General features: G+C 39.1%; 1 protein-coding gene across 1 annotated transcript in view; it reads left to right on the forward strand.

Annotated features, from left to right (window-relative positions):
• The window catches only part of ube2f (ubiquitin-conjugating enzyme E2F (putative)), a 57917-nt gene that overhangs the window by 31643 nt on the left and 2801 nt on the right, over positions 1-23473 (forward strand). Inside the window, exons 8-9 of the mRNA XM_085383872.1 lie at positions 9421-9453; positions 10481-10543. Of these exons, the coding sequence (XP_085239998.1) occupies positions 9421-9453; positions 10481-10543 (96 nt within the window). The remainder of the gene's footprint in view (positions 1-9420; positions 9454-10480; positions 10544-23473) is intronic.

Below are 23473 nucleotides of genomic sequence, written 5' to 3' on the forward strand. Positions count from 1 at the left end.
ACAAACTGCATTGGTATGCTCTTGTAGCTTTAGAAATATGCAAATGTATGCATTTGAAGTACTGGGTGGGCTTTCTTCCTCCAGTGCAGGATTTCCGAGTTTAGAGGGTCATTCACTAAATCCTCTTTGAATACCCTCGAGTTTCCTGCAAAGGCGCTTGTCGGAAGTTACTGTCAGGATTTGTCTTACCCTTTATTCCTGTTTTAGGTTTTGTGTGTGTGTGTGTGTGTGTGTGTGTGTGTGTGTGTGTGTGTGTGTGTGTGTGTGTGTGTGTGTGTGTGTGTGTGTGTGTGTGTGTGTGTCAATCCAGACTAGCTGCCTTCCTTTGCCTTTTGTTTTGTTTTTTGCAGACATTGCTTTTATTCTTTACCTTCCTTCAAAGAAGACACATTCCTTTATTCTTGTACAAACACTTTGTTCATACTATTTGTCCTTGTACAATATGTCTCACATAGTTGAAACTCTCAGGCTGGTTATGTTTTCTTTTATTGGGTGATCATCATTACAGGTTTAGTATCCCCAGAGCATTGAATAAATGATGTTACATTATTTAGCATGCTCTCAGTCACAGTCGGTTAGGGGGGAAAATGTATAATGGGGTCCAATGACTGTTATGTGTCTGCAATCAGGTTTCTACTAAGGATTCATAAAGGGAAATTATAGAAATGTAGGCTTATAACTTGGAGAAAAATAACTGTACAAAAGAACTGAATTATCTACTATTCTTCCGTGTACAACATGATTGTACAAGAATTAAAGAATGTGTCAAATCTACTTTTAACATCTACGAAACAATGTACACTTTGGAAAAAAATGTGCGTTATTTTATTTTATTTTTTTAGCTGCTTTTATGGCAGTAAAAGTCTGGTGGCCACCGCTGCTGTGATCCAAAAATGTCCAATGTTGATTTGCGGACAGCAGGACATCTTTAACTCCCACAATCTTAAATGAGCTGGGTCCAATAAATCCTTGTCATTGTTTCTTTGTAGAGTTATTACCTTGAATCCGTGAATGTCGTTCACTGAAAATAGTTAGCAGGATTCCTGAAAAGAGTTTCTGAGCGATTTCACCAACCACATCTTTTCCTTTTTTTTTTCCCTTTATTGTAAATGCAGTGCTGCCTGAAGGCCTGGAGATCATGGCTATTCAACATTGGTTTTGTCCCTTATAACCAGGCATTTCTGTTGAATTTCTAAAACTTGAATTAGATTAGGTACCACAGTCAGTGAATTACTTGCAGTTTTAATGTTGCTTAACAATTTGAATATCTAATTCAATATTCCAGAAAGTAGTGAACACTTTCCATTCTTTACCTCTTCATATGCAGCCGTGTTACTTATGACCTGTGGTTGGTTTTAAAAAATGTTTCAGGTATTTTTTTCCACATTTGATAAAAAATAAACGTTGGGTCTGTGTTTCCACAAGCCCCGCTGGTTTAGAGACTTATTCATCATGAAGAAAACAAGACAGTCAGCGATCGATCGATTTACTTGCAAGGGAGGCCTCGTCGGTGTCTACCACGAAAATGACCCCAATGACGGCCTCCTCTCACTGCCTTTTATTGGGAAAGCAGTTCACACAATGCACATCACAGCAAGGCAACGCCCACATGTTTCTAAGACAAGGCATTGTATGTATATGTGTGAACTAGGGCTGCTCGATTATGGCAAAAATTATAATCACGATTATTTTCACGGAAATTGAGATCTCGATTATTCGACGATATTTATTTAACAACAACAATGTATTGAATAATGACTTTAAAGATTGTCAAAAAATAATATAAAATAGTGTGCAAATACTGATAACAGTGCAAATGTTTACAATATAAAAAATAAATGAAAAATGTAAACATCTGTGACAGCACTGAGCAGCTCCTTCAGTGGGAGACTGCGGCACCCACGGTGTGGGACGGAGAGATTTCGCAGGTCTTTCCTCCCCACTGCTGTCAGACTCCACAACAAAGACTTTAACTGATCAAGCACACACATCCATACATATGCAATAATACTAAGTGCAATAATCCTTTCTGTCATCGTTGTATTTTTACTCAGTTGTATATAGTATTTGTATTCTATTTTTATCTTATTGTATATTTATTTTATTTTATTCTACTGTATATAGTATTTTATTTTATTCTATTCTGTACAGCTGTGTACTGTATTTATTCTTATTGTATTCTAATTTTTGCCTCATAACTTTTGCACTGTCCACTTCCTGCTGTGACAAAACAAATTTCCCACGTGTGGGACTAATAAAGGTTATCTTATCTTATCTATGTTTAGTGAACTTTGCAGTGTTGCTCTGTGGAGCAGCTACAACACTGTGGCAAAGTTTACACACTATGTCTACTTGATCCACGTCTGACTCCGCAAACCCATAATGTTTCCACACCACTGAAGGTTTTTTTTTTTACCTCCCTTTTCAACCAACGGCAGTCACTCTCCTCTCCAAATAACTTCTGCTTAGCTTTCCGAGCTTCCCTCGGGTCCTCTTAATTGTTGTGACGTGAGTTCGAAATGCAGAGAGGTGCGCTCGATTTGCCACACGGAGCAGCGCGAGAGTAAAGCACGAGGGAGGTGCTAATAATCGGCTCAGTCATTTTTAATGATCGTTGAAAGCCCAGATCATAATTTAGATTAAAATTCGATTAATTGAGCAGCCCTAGTGTGTGTGTGTGTGTGTGTGTGTGTGTGTGTGTGTGTGTGTGTGTGTGACCTCCTGCTGACCAAAGGGTCATAAAAGCAGGAGCAACATCACAAGAAACAGATCTTCCAGATAGGATGTATCTGCAATAAAACACTACAGCCCCCCCAGAACCTCGAGAGGCTGGGGAGGGAGACAAAAGAATGAATTCCTTTCATCACAGAGTTAAAACAATGTAGAAATGGTAAGCATAAAAATGACAACATTTAACAATTCACTCTAACATTTCCCTCCTGTTTTGTCATTTTTATGCTCCAAATTATTCCTGTGTAGTATATTCTAGCAATGCACCTCTTGCTTGACATTTTCAGCGCAGGCGTCATTTATACACAGGCTTCTCTCATGTCATTCATTTCAGTCATTTCATATTGTTGTAAAAGTACATAATTAACAAATGTATTAGACATCATTTTAGTTAGCATTGATCTTATACACGGTAAAATGCATCCTATACATAAGCAAATCAATGTCAACAGTCCAAAAACAGGAGTTAATATTTTCAAAAGAAGATGCCACCAAGGACCAGACAGTAACCAAGCTATCCAGCCTTGTGGTGCATCTACTCCTGTCGTGCGATTCATCATGCATTTCTGCAAGTAAACAACTGAATGTCAACAGCCAAACAAGAAGAATCAACATTCTCAAAAATCATATGTCACTACAATCCAACTGTATACAGACATAGGCATTCAAACATATCAGTTGACTTTATTGTCTGTCCATGTGGCTCTCAGCTAACTTTCAAAGCTGTAGCCTGGTCAACACCCTTCTTTATGACTCCTATCAACCCCCCAAATCTTCTCACTGTAGGCATCCTGTGGGGGTTAGAGTCAACTGGTGAATTATCTGCATTTACAACTCTTCTCCTGTCCTGTTGTCACCGCAGAAAAAGCTTTGTAAAGGAAATTGGATCAAGGTGTTTTGATCTTCTTGGCTCAAAACTCAAGTGTTCATGATGTAAATGTAGACAAAAGGCTTCTCTGTTTACATCCTTCTTGCAGAGGACAAAAAGAATAGGTGATGTCGCACAAATTCCATGATAAATCTCCAACTTGGACTAATCCACCAGAGCAGTTCACCTTCCCAGCTACTGGTGAATCAACCGTCCATTCAGGTTCAGAGGAGTTGAAAAGTTGGCAGTGTTCCAAGTACGTTTACTCCTGGATGTGTTGCTAAGGCAACCAAACAAACTGTCTCGCTCTCAGTGATGCTATATGGCCACAGTCCAGAAGAATGTGTAGTCAGTGGCATCACAATTGGTCTCGTTGTTTATGCGAGCGGTTGTGTTCATTAACTGCCACCAGTAGTTGGTTGAAAACCCATGCGGGTACTGGGTGTGGTTTGCTCTGTCCCAGTGCGCTCCTGTCATCCCACTCAGGGTCCACAGGCTCAAGAAGGTGCACAGCACATTCCCAGCCATTCTGATGAGTACCTGTGGCTCAGTTGGTTTCTTCACCGGATTGAGACGAGGGGCCCTGGAGGCTCTCCCCCCCTTTGTACCCGGTCTTCCTGCCACTTACTCCGAGCTGGCCTTGATGTGTGTCACCTTTTAATAGTGCGCTTGATGTATCCAAGTGTTTCTTTCAGCAATCTTCACTGCTGTGGGCGTCGTCAGCAGCACCTGATAGGGACAGTATATCTCAAACTTTATTCATTTCTCCCCTGTAACATTCACATTTTCTCCAACATTACCTCAACAACACAGTGTAATTTCATCATCAACATATATCCTGTAACCACAGTTTTCTTCACACAATATCTCAGTAATCCTGTGGTAGAAAAACATCATTAAGTTGTGTCCTGCTCTAAATCACATGATCAAATCAATTGATTAACCATCTGCTGTAAAAAAAGAAATGTAATTGTTAGCGCTGCGCAGGTGTATACACTCTTTTTCACAGTAATCTCTGTGAGCAACACAAGGTAGTGAATAACACACCCATGGTAAATTCACAGACACAGAAAATGTTAAACTAAAAAGGTTAAATTTGCATGTAGTTTTTGTATTATTTTCTAATAAATGTAGAATTGAAATAATTTCCAAATCCCTAAGTCAGTTTTTGATTACATTTTAGATGTTGTCACAATTTGTTAAGGTTATAGAGCTCATGAGTTGCTCAGCCTGTATATGCTGTGGTTATAAGCAGTTTTTCTTGTTGTGGTTTGGTGTACAATCACAGTTGATGTAGCGGACATGCGCACAGTCTTATTTTCATTTACCTTCCTCTGATTACTTCTATGGAACCCCACAAATCCTCCTCCGAAGCTCAAATCAATTACGTTACATTCGACTTTAATCTCATGTTGCTTGTTGGCACTAGTTTCCAGAACACAGTGGAAATGTATAAAGTATAAAAAATAAAACAAATCCTAATCTGTGCTGATTTTAAAAAAGCATTTTTATTTCTATAAAATGAAACTTAAAATGTTGAAAATCTGAGAAATGGAGAACACTTTACTCTGAAACCTCTTTGATAAAGTACTTCAGCCGCGGTTCCTCTGTCGTTTTCTTTTCCATGACTTTGATTATAAGAAGGCACTGCACAGAAAGCAACTTTGTATCCAGTGTGAGGACATAATTGGTTTTCTCTTTATCGTAATGTTAAAAAAAACAAGTCGTGGACAAATACATTTTTGCATATGTATTCCTTACACAATGTAATTTTTTTTTTGAGAAGAGTATTTGAATGAATCATACAAATGGGATTTACCAAAGTTTGTGGCAGACTTGCATTTATTATACTTTAATTTGCATCTAAGGTGGTTTTGATAGTTGCTGCTCAGACTGTTAATTTACTTTGAATGACAGGAGATGTTATTAGAATGAGCCCATAATACGTATGGGTTACAGTCCTGTGGCTCCGTTCAGAACAATTAGAGGCTACTCTCACACAATCAGTCCTGTGAAAAACTTCACAAAGCTTCACAAAAATGCAGTAGAAGTGTGTGTGCAAAAAACGAGTACATCCCACAATTCGACTACTTGTAGAACTTTAAGAGTAATAACTTGAGATGATTGTTTGAGTCCACAGGGTTTCTCTCGACTTGAGGTCTGATCTTTGACTGGGCTGTTGCAACACCTCGATTCTTTTCTTTTGCAGCCATTCTGTTAGAGGTTTGCTGCTGTGTTTGGGATCATTGTCGAGATCAATTTCCTGATTTTGCCCAAGCTTTAGCTGTCAGACCTATTATACAGTAAGTAGTAGTGCTTGTTATTGACAAAAACATAATATAAGAATTAGGGCTGCCACAAACGATTATTTTGATAGTCGACTAGTCACCGATTATTTTTGCGATTAGTCGACTAATCAGATCATCATCCATTGGACGTACAGCGTACAGCTTATTGCACCAACATGCATCTGCTCTTATATAACTATCAATAGCTTACAGCTTTAAGTGTTTAAGGTATGTGCTAAGTAAAAATAAAGACAAGATGATAGTTTATTAAATTTTAATGAAATTTGCAGATTGTTTCGGTGAAGTTTAATAAACTCCTTGCTATCTAAAATATAAAAGGACACCGGAGTAAATTCTCCAGCATCTCACATTTCTGATAATCAGCTGTCTGCTTGACGTTTATTCAGCTGTGTAAAAACTATAACTTTAATCTCAGCCAAACCGATTTACTCAGGAACAAATAAAATACTGAAAAAAGCCAAATAATAACATTTTTAAGTTATCTAAGTGACTTATATATCATGTTTAACCTGAGAAGTGAAAGACGGCGGTGGGTTTGAAAACGATTTGCCGGGGGTCCGGTGTTCTCACGGGCTCTAGTGAGCCTAGCCCCCGGCTAGCTATCGAGCTAGTGGGTAACAGACGTCTCCAAAAACGTCTGAGCGCTTTTGAAAATATGTGGTGTCTTGATAAACTGAGTTTATTTTGTGACCCAGAAAGAATAATAAGAGTAATATTAAGACTAACTAGCTGCCGCCATTGTTGGAAACTGAGCAGGGCCGCGCTATGAATTCTGGGACACAGCTACTTCTTCTTCGGGGTTTAACGGCAGCTGGCATCCTTGTACATGCAGTGCTGCCATCTTCTGTTTCAGTCCGTTATTACACTGTTAAATCCTACTACTTATTCCTGCGTCTTTTGTGATCTTATAAAGCTTCAAACAACGCGTCGACTATTAAATCAGTCGTCGACGATTTTGATAGTCGACGATTTTTCGTGACTAGTCGACTAATCGTGGCAGCACTAATAAGAATAGAGAAAAATCAAGAGAATTCTGATTTAAAATAAATTTAAAAGCATAGATGTTAATGATTGCTGTATGTGTGATGATGTCTGTGCAAAGTTTCATATTGGCCCAGCTGCTAAGGAGGAGAGAGCGTACATGCCAAAGTACAAATGATTATAGTAAAATGCATAACTTTGTAATGAATAACCCCCAACACTGCTTTGGCCTTAAACTGGCTCTAAATCTGTCCAAATTACGATTGTACTTTGCATATCCAAAGCTAAGTGGTTGCTAGAACAGCTATTATAATTAAAAATGGCAACATTTAAACAGCCTTTCACTGATTATCTGGTGGAACGATTTATGAAGGACATAAAAGGCTTCGAGTGATGCTCACAGTCATATTGTTTAAGGTTTTTTGTGGCTGTCCCTTTCTATTCCTGGCCTGTCTCTCTGTGTGACCCCAGCTCAAGTTAAAACGTGGCCTGTGTTTGTTTACCTAAAGGTAGGTGTGAGTGTGATCATATGTGTGAGAGTGGTTGACTTTGGGTTGATGTGCGTCAGCAAGTGTCATCAGGTTCACAAAAGTGAAAAGAAAACACAACAAAAGGATTGTTGGTCACCGCTCTTCTGTACTTCAGCCCACACACTGCTACGTGAAATATCTTTGCTGTGTGTATTTGTATATAGTCATGCCATATTCAATATTTCATTGCTTTAAGGTTTATTTCAGCAGAAATATTGTGCCTACATGTATTTATTTTCAACTTATTCTATGTAAGTGTTTCTAATAGGTGCTTTATAGTCAGGTCCTATATCAGTAGTTCCAGTACTGAGAATCATCTTTGTGGTTTTATGAATTCACTTCAAACAAAACTATTTGCTGACTAATCAGAAATGCTGCCAGAGGTTCTTTTTGTTAAAGGATTAGAAAAAAAGCAATGTTTGTTTCACAGTTTAAATCCGATGTTTGTTTTTAAGGTGCACCATAGCTTTTAGAAAATTCTGGAAATGTTGATTGGAAAGGCGTCGTGACACTTTTCAAAGTCGTCCTTTCTCTTTTACTGACTTTTGCTGACTTCTGCTCACACTCGTGGCTCTGAGCACTGGGCTGCCGGGGTGTCCTTGCAGTGAAGTATGTAAAGTAAGTCAGTAGAGTGTAGTTTTTTGCTTCTAGGTTGATTGGAGTGGTAATAACATTGTTTTTGTTTTTCTTCAGGTAACCAGTTTCCTCACATTTTTTCCTTCTGTGTTTTGCGGATGTTTTCTCTAAAATGGTTTTTACCTACCTAACTTCTAGTTCACTCGGAGCTTGTGTTGACTTTTCTTTTTCCCTTTCTTTTTCTTGTTGCTCATAAACTTTCTTCTGCTTAGAAGGGCATATCACTGGCTGCAGTGCCTTACAGCTTTAAGAAAAAGTAAAGCAAAGTAAAAAATAATCTCTTACTTTAGACTGGCTTTAATAAAAGCTGGAAGGGATTTAGTTTTAGCTCACCATGATTTGGAAGAGAAAACTTTTGGTTTTAATATCATGAACATTGTACAACGAGAAGGCTTTGTGTTTACTTTTCTCACAAAGCATCCAGTGCACACCTTCAGAACTTTGAAAGACAAGCTAGTTGTTTGTCTTTTAAAATAATCATTACTCAGAACTTCATGTAATTATGTAAATTAACAAAATATTTTCTTATGGCATGAATGAAGGTAAACGAAACCTCTGAAAGCATTCAGTTAAATCAAAGTAATCCTTTAAAATGATCAGTATTGCAAGTTGTATTTAGCAAGTGAATGAAATGAAGATTATTTAGTCTTTTTGGTCTCTCACAATTTCTTCTGATGTACTTGTTGTCATTTCTAACTGTCTTTTTTTTCTTTACTGTAGCTATTGTGGGTGAAGATCACCCTTCAACCTTTTTACTGTGCATAATCCCAACATGAGACGGCACTGAAAAACATCTTTTTGCTTTTGAGGAAATTACTAGACGTGTAAAAATGTGTTTATGTAACAGGTTATGTATAAAAATGTTTGCTGTTTTTGACATTCTGGTCAAGGAAACAGTTTATCTTTAACGTGTTTTCAGATAGGGGAAATACACTTACACCAAAACAAAGAAAGGCTGGCCTTTAAGTGTTTTATTCAACAAACGTGTTGTTAGATGTCAGCTATTGAGGAATTCTCACGTTCTCTGCTAGTTTTGAGCACTTCAGCAGAAAATGACTTCTTATAAAAGTTTTGCATTGTGTTATAGATCTTATACATGTTGTGTTGAGCTGTTCATCAGTCTCTGACATCTGCTTGCCAAAAAGTTTGCCAGACTTATAAGATGTTTTTGTGCTGTCGTTTTGTACGTCATCTTTCATTCGCTTTTATAGAATTTAATAAATAAACAAAAATGTTTTTCTTCATTATCAGAAGTCAAAAATCAGAATGTTTTTAAAAACATAGTATAAATATGTTCATAGTATGCATATAATGTAGTAAGTGTAGTGTTTTTGTTAATGTTCTTTCATTTGTTTTTGTCTTCTAGGATGTGGTCTGGGGATTGAACTCCTTGTTTACTGTAAGTTTTTGCTAGTTTATGACCTAACGCGTGAACACATGCACAGTTTCATTGGAGAATTTCGTCATCTAAATCGGGGAAATCCAACGAAAGAGCTTCCTAAAGCCCTCCCTGAATTAAATCCCTTAACTGGAGAGTAAACCTTCACAAAGACATTCACACTATTGAAGCTGCTCGCTGTATGTAGGTTATACTAATGACATTACTCTTAATTCACATCAAATTAAACAAGGTCCTTGTTTTTTTTTTTTTTATCCGCTTCTGCAGCGTAGAGAAATTCTTTCTCCTCATGATGAACGCTTTGAGTTGATGGGGAATAAAAGCAGGAAAATTGGATTACGTATTACTTATCGAGATCCTGGGCCAGCTGGCTCTGGATGTCTCCTAGTTCCAGGTCTTATATGGAAAGATAAGGACTAATTGATTATAAATTCTTTAGGAAATGAATGAAATTGATAAGTAATCGAATTGAGGGTTATATTGAGGAAAAACATACAGTTATCTGAATGTCCTTTCAGAATTATGTTAAATGTTTAATTTTGTGAATCTAAACGTGAATTTTAAGTATGTCTGATTTTTTTTTTTTTTTTTTTTTTTAAATTAAATAAAAATAACTTTTAAAAAGTTATTTACTGCCATAGTAAGAAGAGATTAAGGAGCTTGAAACATTTTGAATATTTAGTCCAGTCATTTAATGTGAGCTTGAATAACCTCATCACATTTCGAACATGTCTAAACAGCATCTAACATCTTTAAATATCGGTGGCCATGCCCTAAGTCCTACCACTTTATAAGGAAACCACTTCTCAGGCGTCTGTTTTAGCTCAATTTTCTTTCTGTTTATCACAGTTGCTGCTTTCAGGGTGTCAATACAGAAAGGAAGTAATGTGAATGTGGGTTGTATTTCCCACACCAAAGTTTACAGAATTAACACATGTAGCTGATACTGAAATAAATGCCAGTTTTGAAGATGTGTGTGGTTTGATCCATCGAACGATGATGACCCCCTCCTTTGCCTCTTCCACAGGACCTTTTGAACTTTGATGACCCGCTGAACATTGATGCAGCAGAACATCATCTGAGAGACAAGGTGAGACATGTCGTTCAGGTCATCTGGTATAAATTCGGCACACTTGTTAATTATCTGCAGCATCCAAGATGTGCTCGTAGTCCTCATAATACTAGCCTGTGGCTATCGCTCACATATGTAAACACAGACTTTGTACTTTAATTTATCACATTGCCTTTTTAAAATCTTCATTATATCTCTGTATATATGAGATGGCAAAAAAAGCTTATTTACTCTTATTTACTGATATGCACGACAACACATTCCAGTTTAGTTTAAACGAAAAGGTATGTAAGTGTGCACGTAATGCACACATAATGTGAACAATGTCTCCATTCATTTGAGATCAGCTACTACACATAACATATAATTCGTAGATGTGTGTTCTAAAAATAATAGTTGCATTGTTATATGTAGATGTTGATAATCCCAGTACGCTAGATTGATCTACGTGTCTTGGAGGAGAAACATACACACATTGCGATCATTACAGTGAGATTCTTACTGCTGCATATCCTGCATATAAGCTATATTTAGAAACAAAATTTCTGCTGCTGTAGGTTCCAGAGGTGCTCTGTGCAAACCATTGCTTTTGTAGCTGGATTATGTGGTAACTCGGTGTGCTTTAATCTGGTATGGTGGGCTGAAGACAAAGAGCACACGGCAACCTTTTTGAGCAGACAGTGACGTTATGACTCCAGAACTGTCTGTACAGAGCAGGTGCATATGGTGTTTTTGTGCAAGACTACTGAATACACTGCCTCTGAAGCACGCTCTGCCATTTGTAAGTCAAATAACACACCATCAAACTGGATGTCTGGGTTTATATATGCTTCACTACCCTGATGGTTTGTAAGCTAATTATGTATTCTGACTATAACTTTAATATATTTAGTCAAGCTTATATTGGTAAGTGCCAGGGATTTACTGGGCTTTTTGCATATTGGGTAAGCTTTGAGCTAACATGAGAACAGTGGAATCCCAATAGAGAATAAATAAATAAATATATACACACAAGATCCCTGAAAAAATATGTTTATCCTGGCTGATTAATCTTTAAATTATTATTCCCGCTGCGTCGCCTTACTTCCCTTCCATCTATGTTTAACTTGGCCATCAGTTACCTGCGATTTAGTGTCAAAACTGTTAAAACTGATCATTTGAGTATTTTGGTCACATAAGTTTAATTCATAGATTTCTGGCCAACATCTGCAGGGAGTCTGCTGACTGTTGAAATAATTATAAGGCTCAGTAGGGGCAAGCTGAAAGCATTTTGAAGTACATCACTGACCTTCTGCCCTGTGTACGTACAGTTTCCCGTGTTCACTGGAGTGTATCCAACAGTGTGTGATGATGGTTGCCATGTGAGCCCCCATTAGATATGCAGGTTTGACTGTGCGTGGGGTTTTAAAAGGCTGAGGGTTTAAAAAGTGTTTGTGGCAGAAGTTGCAGCTGTTAGGCTGTTGCAGGTAAATTTGCATGCAAATAGTTCATTTATTGACTGCTGTGTTTTGTCAAGCATCCACTGGATCTTTATTAACTGACTAAATAGGTGGAAACAAACGCCTGTAAACCATGTATAGACTTAATCTGTCATGTGAGTGTGGTTTACTGGTTCATGAAAGCCTTCTTTCTTTGTCTCTTAACTTCCGGTTTTCTATGACAAATATCTAACATGATGTAGCTGATGAATTCGTTCAATATACCCCTCTAAAAACATTATATGCTCTGCTGCCTTAATGGCTGCAGAGTTCCAGACCTCCTCTGGCATTAACAGCAGCACAAGATCTGTGCACCAGGAGCTTCATGGGATGGGCTTGCATGGCTTAGCAGCTCCTGTAGGTATAAATGTTTACTAACTATATGTCATTCTTTTCAGAATATGTGTTTGTGACCTGGGCAATGACCTTTTAAATGTTTAACTATAAGTTATTAAAAATTCATTTCTGATTACAAAGGTAAAGGTTAATATGAATGATATTTTCTTGCATCCTGTATCACTCTGCACTATTCTCATATATTACTCATTTATTGTGCATTGTAATTTAATGCATTTTAATGCCGTTGGGATGAACACATTTCCACACAGTCTAGCCAGCTTGTGATAGGTAAGAAAATCTACTACTGGAAATGCACTTTTTATTATTCCCAGACCAGCTGACCACATGTGAGACTTAAACATTTAGGTGTCAGTTTAATTGCTAATTAACAGTCACACTAGTGGCAGTGTATGTGGTGCAGAATCTCTATATGAAGGTTTCTTGTAGTTAATGTGGTTGATGTACTGCTGTCTCAACAACCGCATCCTGTGGGGCACAGACAGAATAGCAGAAGCGCCTACGTTTGGCTGTGGCTACTTCATTCATTGCTGTTCACTTACAGCAATGAATGAATATGATAATTACACTGACAGAAAACTCTATGAGCTCACCCCCAACTGTTCCTCACTGAGCCTGTTTCTGCTGGAGGATTTTTCCTGTTAAAAGGGAGTTTTTCCTTCCCACTGTCACCAAGTGCTTGCTGATAGGGGTTGTCCATCTGTTGGGGTTTTCTCTGTGTTCTTTAGAAACTTGACCTTACAGTATATAGCAGTTTGAGGTGACCTGTAATTCGGTGCTTTATAATTAAACAAATAAACAAAATTTATTTCAAATTAAATTTTAAATTCTACTGCCCCAGTCTGTTATTTAGCACCTTTACCCGTTTCAGCTTTATAATGTGGCTTTAGTCAAATCAGTGTTTTTTTTCTAAACTTTGACTGATTACACACATTTATACTGAAACAGACTTTTGGTCGTTGAACTACAGATATATAATCAGATCAGTTGTGAAACTAAAAGCAGTTTGAATTGATAAGACTGACCAAAAGGCAGAATTTGTTTTTGTAGTGTATCCATTTAGTGTTTTCAGTTATAGTTCTGAGTTAACAAAGTTACTACCGTATTTCCCGGACTACAAAGCGCACCTGAATATTAGCCGCACAAGCTAAAATCAGGGGAAAATCCTGTTTTGTACATACATTAGCCGCACCTGACCAAAAGCCGCAGGTGTTTCAATATTGACTTATCATATGTAAGAGAATATGCACAAAGCGAATTGTCAGGAAAGAGATGGCTGTTTGGAGACACACCCCTTTTATTAATATTTTGAAAATCAAGTTATGGGTACATATTTGCACATGTGCTGTGCTTCATAAATGAGTAACAAATGTAGTACATAACAATAACCTACAGCACACCAGAAAAATAGATTCAGACTACCTTTTAGGCTCAGGTGCAGAGACACGGCTTTAACAAGAAGAAAAGTCAGTCATTCACCACCATCTTCCTGCGCACTAAAACCACCAAAGTCCTCTTCTCCAGTGTCGGAAACGAACAGGCTCAGGATGGCTTCGTCATCCACTCTCAGCTTCTTTCCTTCGTTGTCACTTTCAAAACCAAAGATAATCCTCATTGTCATTGTCAGTGTCAGAGTCGAACACCCTCTGAAGGGCCGTGGCGGTGTCCTCCTCTCCATCATGCAGCAGTCCAGCCCTTCGAAATCCGTTGGTGATCGTGGATGTTTGCACACTTTTCCACGCTGTCAGAATCCACCGGTAGAGTTGAGCACAACTTGCTTTTCGCAAGTTTATCGCCGCTCGTCATCCACGACTCCCGCTGAACGCATAGCGTTAATTTGAAGTTTGTTTTTCGCGCTACTTGTACGGCACTATGTTGCCTGGCGGATGGACATGTGACCAACATACCACTCTTGAACCCCGATCCTTCCGCCAGGCAACGTAGTGCCGTACAACAGCGGAACAAACAAAACAAATCGTCTTACGATATCACAAAAATCATGGACAATCTATAGAAAAGCCGCACCTGACTAAAAGCCGCAGGGTTCAAAGCTTGTGCAAAAAGTAGCGGCTTATAGCCCGACATTTACGGTAATTTGATACATTAATGATAAAAATCTCTCATTTCGAAATGTGTTTCAGTAAGTTTTAGTGGTGCTTTACCGCCTGTTGTGGCTTTTCAGAGTCACAACATCTGAAAAGTCATCCAACCGTGACCCACTCCCACTGAGTCAAAGCCTGCTGTAATCAACTTCAGCAGCGAGTGGATAGAGATGTGGGAGTGCGAGTGTCAGTACACAAATATGCTTGTGAATGTGGATGCGTGTGCTACTTTGTGTTGAGGCATTTGAAGTGGGGCTCCTCCTGTGGCTGCTCTCTGAATACATTAGCTGGTTAAAGTGGCTAAAAGGAAGCATCCTCATGAGCAATGCAGTATGAGTGTGTGTAAATCTGTGTGTGTGTGTGTGTGCGTTGTTGGTTATAATGGTATTGTGCTATTATTAGTTGTGAGTGGGTTTTTGTCTGTGTACATGTGTAGACAGCGGTACAACAAACAGTTCAGAGATAACTCTAAATAGGACAGCGAGATTGTGTTAACATGTCCACTTCTTTAAAAATTATATTTATATATATTGTTCAAACTTTTTTTTTTACATAAACTGCTGTATTTGTAGTAGGTGATCAAAGCGTGGTAGAGTAGCTGACACTGAAGAAAGGAGATCATCCTATGACAGATGTTCAGGAGTCGCTGCCCAGAACAAAAAAAATTGTATTTCTCTGTATGAATCTCTCTGTGATTTATGAAGGAAGTGGATTAATAATGAGCTCTGCAATGCACACAGTCTCTGACATTTGAAGTCTTCAGCAAAGACTTGATCTATAAATACTAATTAGCTCCTTCCAGCTTAAAGAAGTGTGTGAAAGATGAGACTGACTGACTGTAATCCTTCTGAGATCTGTTTCAAACCAAGAACAGGGTGATTTGGGCGCTTGTTGTCAGTTACCTGTTTTTCTTGATGTGTAAACATTTTCTGTGCCCTAGTTACATAATACATGCTGACTCGAAGTAGGTTTTGCATGTGAAGAAAAAAGTAAATGTTGAATGGTGGAAAGACTTGAGGAAGGGCTATGGGGCTGGGTTGCATTCGATGATGCACCAACTATATTAGTTACTTTAAGAATATTTTGTACAGTACTGAATCTGTTAGCAAACTGAAAAGCATACAGGTCCACAAGTATCTGCACAATTACACATTTGTATTTTTTAGCTCTGTATGCCACCATGCTGGATTTTAAATAAAGCCATCACCTTGTGATGAAATGCAAATCTTCAGTTTTTAATCAAGGGTTTTAACAAGTTTTTAGGAATTACATTTTTAATTACAGAGTATCAACCAAAGATCCAGGAATCAAAATCATTGCATAAAAGTTATAATTTAAACTTTTAATAAAGTATTTGATTTCCAAGCAAAACATGGCTTAGTACTTGTTGGAGAAGTCCTTGTTGGTGATCACAGCGATAAGACGTTTCTTTAAGTTTGCACCTACAAGAAAGAGAAGTTGGATTCTATCTCATTTCTTTTTACTGAAATGCTTTAATTCAATAGAAGAAATGTAAAAACATCACATTGTTTAAAAATTGTCCTACATCTTACTTGTTCAGTTTTTTTCAACAGCAGTGGTGGAAATGTTCTGGACAGTGTGAACAGTGTACATTGGCTCTTACCATTAACACGCTACCAGAGATCACGAGCATGCTTCTATCATAAAATATCAAATGTTGTTAACATGTCAACAAGCTGAACCGTGAGCGAGCAGAAGGCTCAGAGGACTGTGTTACAGCACGTATACTTCGGTGGATATGAAATACAAACGGGAGCCTGTGTATTTGGGATACATAGTAGACTCTCTGTCCTAAAGCGCACAGTGACCTTGTACCAGTCAGCCCTTGGAGGGTTCAAAGTTCATTCATACAATGCTAAATGTTCTTCACCTCCACTTATTGTTACTGACCAATTAAAGGGACTAACTCTCTCTAACTCTCCCAGATGCTCACTCCTGGGTCTCTCAAGTGGCTTTGCTTCTTCAGTCAATAGTCAGACGTGTCAAGTACAGACACACACTCTCTCACCTTTTGCTGCATCTCGATTGGGCTTCTCTTCTCCTCATCAGCTTTCTGTCCATGAATGACCCACAGGGTCTCGTTAAAGCACAAAAGGAGACCACGTATCAAGGTTGTTTATTCTTGAGTCTCTCTTAAAAGAAGCAGTGTTCACTTCTTGTTTATAAAATACTAATATTTTTCTACTTTGTCACCCACTGAATGTCCTGAATTATCGGTACCATCCCAGTAGGCTTCAGCAGATGTTATTGCCCCTATATCTGACATGTAATAAGGTATTCCCTAAATTTGTCAAACTGCGGCACAGAAACAGAAAAAGATAAAATAACTGTCTCAACATATAAAGAACTGAATGACTGATGGATTTAGCTTGGAGTGAGTTCCATGCATAGACACGATTTCTCACTGTCTTTCAGTCCACAGTACAGGAAGTTGGGGATATGAGTGCATGTGGGAGTGTGTGGTGTAGAACAGGATCCCAAAATAATACCCCAACAACCTCTATAACAGTGAACAGTCCACTCATTTTGTGCCATCGACGTACACAACAGACGAGGTTTACTGGGGGGGTTTAATGTCCACTCCCAAAGTCTTACAGGGGAGACTGTCCTTTGGATTTACACTGCAGGCTCTTACACGGGTTAACAAGCACACTGTCAGAGCCTTCAGCAGCTCCAGTCACCTTATTGTGTTGTGTACCTGTTCTATCAGTTTAGTGTCAGAGCTCTGCAGTGGCAGCCAGGCAGTGAACGACAACAGCATTGGACATGTCTGCTCTCTGCTGCTGTCTGTGTTTAGTCAGACCAAGTGCTGACTTAACAAGCATGTGATGTAAAGTGGTCTATAAAGGTCTTTAACTCCATTTGTTGTCATCTGAAAAGATGGTGCGTCCGGAGTGGCCAGACAAAGCGTAGGCCCTGCCTGTAGACACTGATGAACTGTAGCTGAAGTGGAAGCAAAGATTTGTGCAAATAATCAGAAAACAGTCACTGGAAGATAAAGTGAGGCACAAGTTGGCTCTAAATTTCAAAGTCAAAGCAGCAGTTGTATAATGAGCAGCCTGGCCTTTCTTAAGGTGAAAAAGCCGAGGGAATCCAGAGTGGTGACGAGTTCAGTGCTGCATGAGCCACGATGTCATCCATCGTGAGCGGCCAGAGCCTCCACCTCCTCCTTTCAGACTGTAGCAGAGTTGCTTTTGCATAGTGACACCTCCAGTATAGGTTTTTCAAACAAAAGGCTGTGGCCTCAGTATACCACTCCATGCACTCAATTAATGCAGAGCTATTCACCCACAGCAGTGCTAATTAAGTTTCAGCTGAGCTGAGTAGGTGCAGAGAGAGGGGGGGGGGGGATACCTGGGAGTTTATTTCACACTTCCAGGTTTTACCAGCGAGATATCAAATCACATTTACATGCAGCAAAGAATGATCCAGGGTACTGAAATCCTTGATTAGTGGACACAAGTGGATTGACTACAGAAGCTTAGAGCATGATTTTAACACGTGCCTGGTTCTTCATTCTGCTTTTCTTTCGTCTTTTTTGTATGTTTAAAAAGACGACTGGGAACAGTTGGCTAATTCGATGGATGTCATTTCTGTTTGCTGTCCTTTCTTTACTTTCCTGTTCACATCGCTCCTTACGCCGACATATTTTCCCTTCATAGTCTGCTTACCTGATATATCCCGAGGCCCTCAGTTGCTCAGTTTTTATATTTTAGCCGATTTTAAACCAACCATTTGAACCCACAGGGTTTAATTTACATTCCCCTCCCACTGATGGTGGTGCATATTTTGAGTACCTGTGCAGATCACTGGAGGAACAGAGTTAATTGCTTTCTCTAGGTGAAGCCAAGAAAAGTAAGCTCCAGTCCAACAAACTTTTTAATCGACTGCAGAGTTCACTTGCAATATTAAATCTAATGAATCTCAGAGTAATTTGCAGTTCAGCCAATTTTCTTTTGTAAGAGAAAAATCGAGAACAAAGGAAGAGAAACGTATATGATCAAAGTATGTAAATGTACCCGTACTATTTTTTTGTGAGTCGTCTTTAATAGTTGCTGCTCTTATCCTGTTTCTCCTCATAGTTGTGTGATAGCTTAATTAAGGTTTTTTTGTTTTCTTATTCTGCCACTGAGAAACTTCCTAGTCTGTATTGACATCTTAATTGGACCCAGTTGACAAAGAGTTTCTAGCTTAAAATCTGTGTGCACTCTATTGGTGTTTACTTCCACAGTTAATGTGTCATTTTGTCACCACATATTTGCCTTTTTTTTTTTTTTAATTCCCTCTGTGATGTCACGTCATCTGCCAAATGAGGAAGAAGAGCCACTAAGTGTCACAGGCAGGGTTTTATTATAACAGTAGTCAGAAGATGAACTGTGAGCTTAAAATTTTCAGCCTTTAGTGAATTCTCTCAGCAGTTCTTGGATAGATTGACATACTAATGTCTATACGCACGTCACTGGCCACTTCATTAAGTATATCTTACAGTACAGAGTTTGCCCCATCCTTTTTCCTTCAGAACTGTCTGAACTCTTTGTGGTACAGATTCAGCAAGATGCTGGAAACATCCCTCTGAGATTTTGAGATGATATTGACACAGTGGTGTCACACAGTTGCTGTCAGCTGCTCATCAGTGATGCAAACCTTCTATTCCACCACATCCCAAAGGTGCACTATTAGATCTGTTGACTGAGGGGGTCACAATGAACTCACGATGAGCTTTGTCCTGAAAGATGGGTACACTGAGGTCATAAAGGGGTGGACATGGTCAGTAACAACACTCGGACAGGCTGTGGTGTTTAGGCGCTGCCCAGCTGGTACTAAGGGGCCCAACGTGTGTAAATAAAATATCCCCCACAGGATTTCACCTCTACTACCAGCCCTAACAGTTTAAGTAGTTTAAGTACCATATTTTCTGCACTATGAGGCGCACTGAAAATCCTTTAATTTTCTCAAAAATCGACAGTGCGCCTTATGTATTCTGGTTGTGATACAGACCTCAAACCGATTTTATTTGGTACACGGCGCTCAAAAATCTGTCAAAAAATGCTTTAGTACGACTTTGGTAAGCTACGAAGCCGCACCGCTTTATGGATTGTCGGAGAATTACGGTTACTGTAGTCAAGAGCCTCGTGGAGTAATCTGGGTCCTAAATTCAGTTACTTCAGGTCCCAAAGTCAAACGAACACTGCAGCATCACTGAGAGTTAAAAACTGTCTAAATTCTTTCATCTTTAATAAGATGATCAGCGTTGCTGCTTTACCAGGTGTAACAATTAAGTTTAACATCCAGGCATCCATGAAAACAGAATTTATTAAATTTAACAGAGTTAGAAGTTAGCAGGAAGTTAGCTCGCTAGTTAGCTAAACATGATATAGCATGTTCTGACTGAGAGATTTGTTAAAAAATTCAAACGTACAGCTCTGCTGTCACTTCCAACATAAATGAAGACAGAAAACTAAACAGCAGTGACGTTTGTAGGGTTACTGAAGTTGGACTTGCTGGTATATAATGATGTGCTACGTGGTGGCTAGCGACACAGCTATGTTAGCATAACAAACACAGTGAAGCTGGAGGATGAACGCTAACTTTTTTCTACTCGTTAACTTGAGGGTTTCCAATGGTCAGGGACAAATGCAATCGCATGGCAGGATGCTGTAAACGGACCAAACTTCAGTCAGGAGAACAACTGAGATAATCCATCCACAATAGAAGGTTAGTCATTAATATACTGCAACAACATGGAAATAGAGCAGCTGTGAGAGAATTCAACATTAATGAATCAATGGTACGGAAGTGGAGGAAGCAAGAAGAATGAGTTGAGTAAAGTTTGACTTCTCTGACTGCTTTGTTTTGCTTAATGCGCCTTATAATCCGGTGCGCCTTATGGTCCGAAAAATACGATGCTTTCATATTATTTACACCAAATTCTGGCCCCATCATCCAAGCTCCTGCTCTTAGCTGACCAGAGTGCTGTCCAGTGAGGTCTTCTGCTGTTGTGGCCCATCTGCTTCGAGGTTTGGCATCCTGTGCAGTCTGAGCTGCTCTTAAACACCACATTTAAACACCACAGCCCGTCCGAGTGCTGTTACCGACCATGTCCACCCATTTATGGCCTCAATGTACCAATATTTCAGGACAAAGCTCATTATGAGTTCATTGTGACCTCCACTCACCAGGTTGTACACCTTAGTTATAATGAGTACTACTTTGAGTTACTCTTGCCTTCATATTAGCCTGAAACAGTCCAGCACTTATCCTCTGACCTCTACCAGTGCAAACTGCAAACTGGATATTTTCCCTTTTTCAGACCATTCTCTGTAAACACCAGTGATGGTTGTGTGGGAAAGTCCGAGCAGATCGGGAGTTTCTGGAATACTCAGATGAGCCCATTTGGCATCAACAACCATGTCACCTTCAACGTCTGTGGTGCTGTTTGGTTTTAACTTCTCCAGGCTGTCTTGACTGTGTCTACATGCCTCAATGTGCTGAATGGGACTGACTGGTTAAATAATTGCATTTAGCAAGTAGTTGATTAGGTATACTTGATGAAGCCTGGATCAAGCTGTTCAAATTTAATTAATGGAAGAGGAAAAAGTTGTTTATAATTATTGTGCAGTAATTCTTCAAGTTACACCTTTTGTAATAGCAGCTTTGAAATATATTTGGCCCATTTTGATTTCCTCTTGGCTCAGTGTGTTTTGCCAGTTTTTTTTCTAATAACCAGAACTAAAAAAAATCAAGAAAACATCAACGTTTCATGCAAAATACAAAACAGACACGAGGCTGAACAGATGTTCACCAATCAAGGATGATTCTGATCCCTGACTCATTGATTTGTGCATCACTAGGTGTATGTCTTCAGTTTCACCATTTTTACTGTAGTCTTGTCCATTCTCAGTAGCTCTCTTTGCTTTTTTTAAGCTGAGGTCACAAGCCAAGCAGTGTGACTGGCTGAGTATGTTAGTCAGTACGGTCTGATCTCTCTCTATATATATATATATCAATATAATAAACCAAAATAGTAGGTTCACTTAGAAACAAGCAGTTTGGGTACCCAGACTCCAGCACACTGCGCTCATTCCTCTTCTAGCATTAATTAAAGTCTTAAGGGAGTAATCTCTCAACAGAGAATAGTTGATCCATCATCCCTCCATGGACCAATTCTCAGACCGCTGTCATCAATTCTTTTATGGTTGCTGGCAACTTTTCAGCATTAATGCCGTCTCCCCTGTTTGTGCACAGACTCTCTCTTTCTCTTTCCCATTTACTCTTTATTTTCTCATGCTCTCCATTTCTTGTTCGTACTCCAGCGACCTCAGAGAAATGTGTGCGTAACCAACAGGCCGCTCGACCTGACGCATAAATAAGGGCGTTGTTGTCAATGCACGGCACATTTATGTGAAAGGTTGGACAAGAGGGGGGGACTCTGTAACAAGAGCAGGACCCTGTGGTGGTGGATGGGTTTTAAAAAAAAAAAAAAAAAAAAAAAAGCAGAGGTATATTAAGAAGTGGGTCGACAGACGAGGATGCTTAGGAACCAAGGGTGCACAAATATTAATTTAGTCACAAATAAGCTAGCTAAATATTTATAGCAAAAAAAAAAAAGGCCAGTTGAAAGCACAGATGGATTAAATCCATCTGTTTGGAATGATTTGTGTGCTGTTCTTTGGGGAAAAGATCATTTACTCAAAATACATTCAGCAGAAGACCATGTGAGCCTGTAGCACATAGTTTCTCATTAGAAATTTAAATAAACAGAGTAGGATTAACCTGCTATTTAGGGCCTAAGTCAGATTCAACTCTTTTTGGGGGGCCTAACTTCTACCCCATGTCCGCATACTTGGGAAATGCTAGCAATCTGTGCAGAGTCATACCTGCATCATCATTAATACTAGTAAAAAATGTCCCCTGTGTTGTTGTTATGTGTGAGCAGCAACCTCAGTTACAGCACTTTCTATGATTTATAATGTGTGTAGCTAACAGCCTGACCTTGCATTTTCTAGTGTAGACCAAATAAAGGAAACCTTTTCACAACAGAGTAAAGCTGCTGCAGCTCAAATTAATAGCCTGTAGCCTCAAAGTGTGTGTGTGAGAGTGTGTGTGTGTGTATGTGAGAGAGTGTGTGAGTCTTGTAATGTCTCTGGACTGTCACAAAGTGCTTGCTGAAACATCTTTCTGTAATATTATAAGGTTTTTACTCTACAATGTAAAGCAAGTATAAGCTATCTGAATAAAATTGAATTGAAACAGTGTTTAAAGGAATAATGGGATTAAAAAGAAGTTAAGATGAAAAGGATGTTGGCAAGAAAAGCCAAATGGTTTTAAAGGATGGAAAACTTAAACCGTGACTAAAACTAGCGGGTAGCGGAGGAGGGGAAAAAAGAGGATGGAAAGTGGAGGTCACACACAGCTTGGTTGGACCAGATGCCACCAGGAGATATGAGTCGAAGTAACGACAGAGGGGCGTTTACAGGACTCGTGCATGGTGGGTGGGGGTGGAACGATGTCAAGCATAACCTGAAGGGGCATGATCGAGTAGGGGGGGGGGGGGACACATGGTAAGGAAAGAGGAAGACACTAAGGACCAGAAGGGATATGGCCAAGGAACGTCGACTCGATACAGACGTCGTTATTATCAAGATGTCAAGCACTCCACGTCTCGGGCACTAGATGTGCCCCGAGTGAGAAAAACTTGAAGAATTTCATTTTTAAACTATCAGACGTAAGAATTTAAACGTTTGTCTTTTTGTTTTGGGTTTTTGTGCTTGTAGATTTTACGTACATTTACTTGCAGTGTAACATCTGCATAGGACTGATACTGTGCATAGTACAGTTAAAAGAGATGTAATATTTGGTGAAATTAATATTCTAGTTTTGCAACAGTGGCTGTTATTTATCTTGTTGTTGTTGCTTGTTTAACAGTGTTTATGCATCATACTGTACCCCTATACATGTTGCATTTTTAGCAGGGTGCCTTCACTGTACAT

Source organism: Rhamphochromis longiceps, linkage group LG16 (genome assembly GCF_057381845.1).
Source record: "Rhamphochromis longiceps isolate RC_006_pf linkage group LG16, R_longiceps_female_GT1.1, whole genome shotgun sequence".
Lineage (NCBI taxonomy): Eukaryota > Metazoa > Chordata > Actinopteri > Cichliformes > Cichlidae > Rhamphochromis > Rhamphochromis longiceps.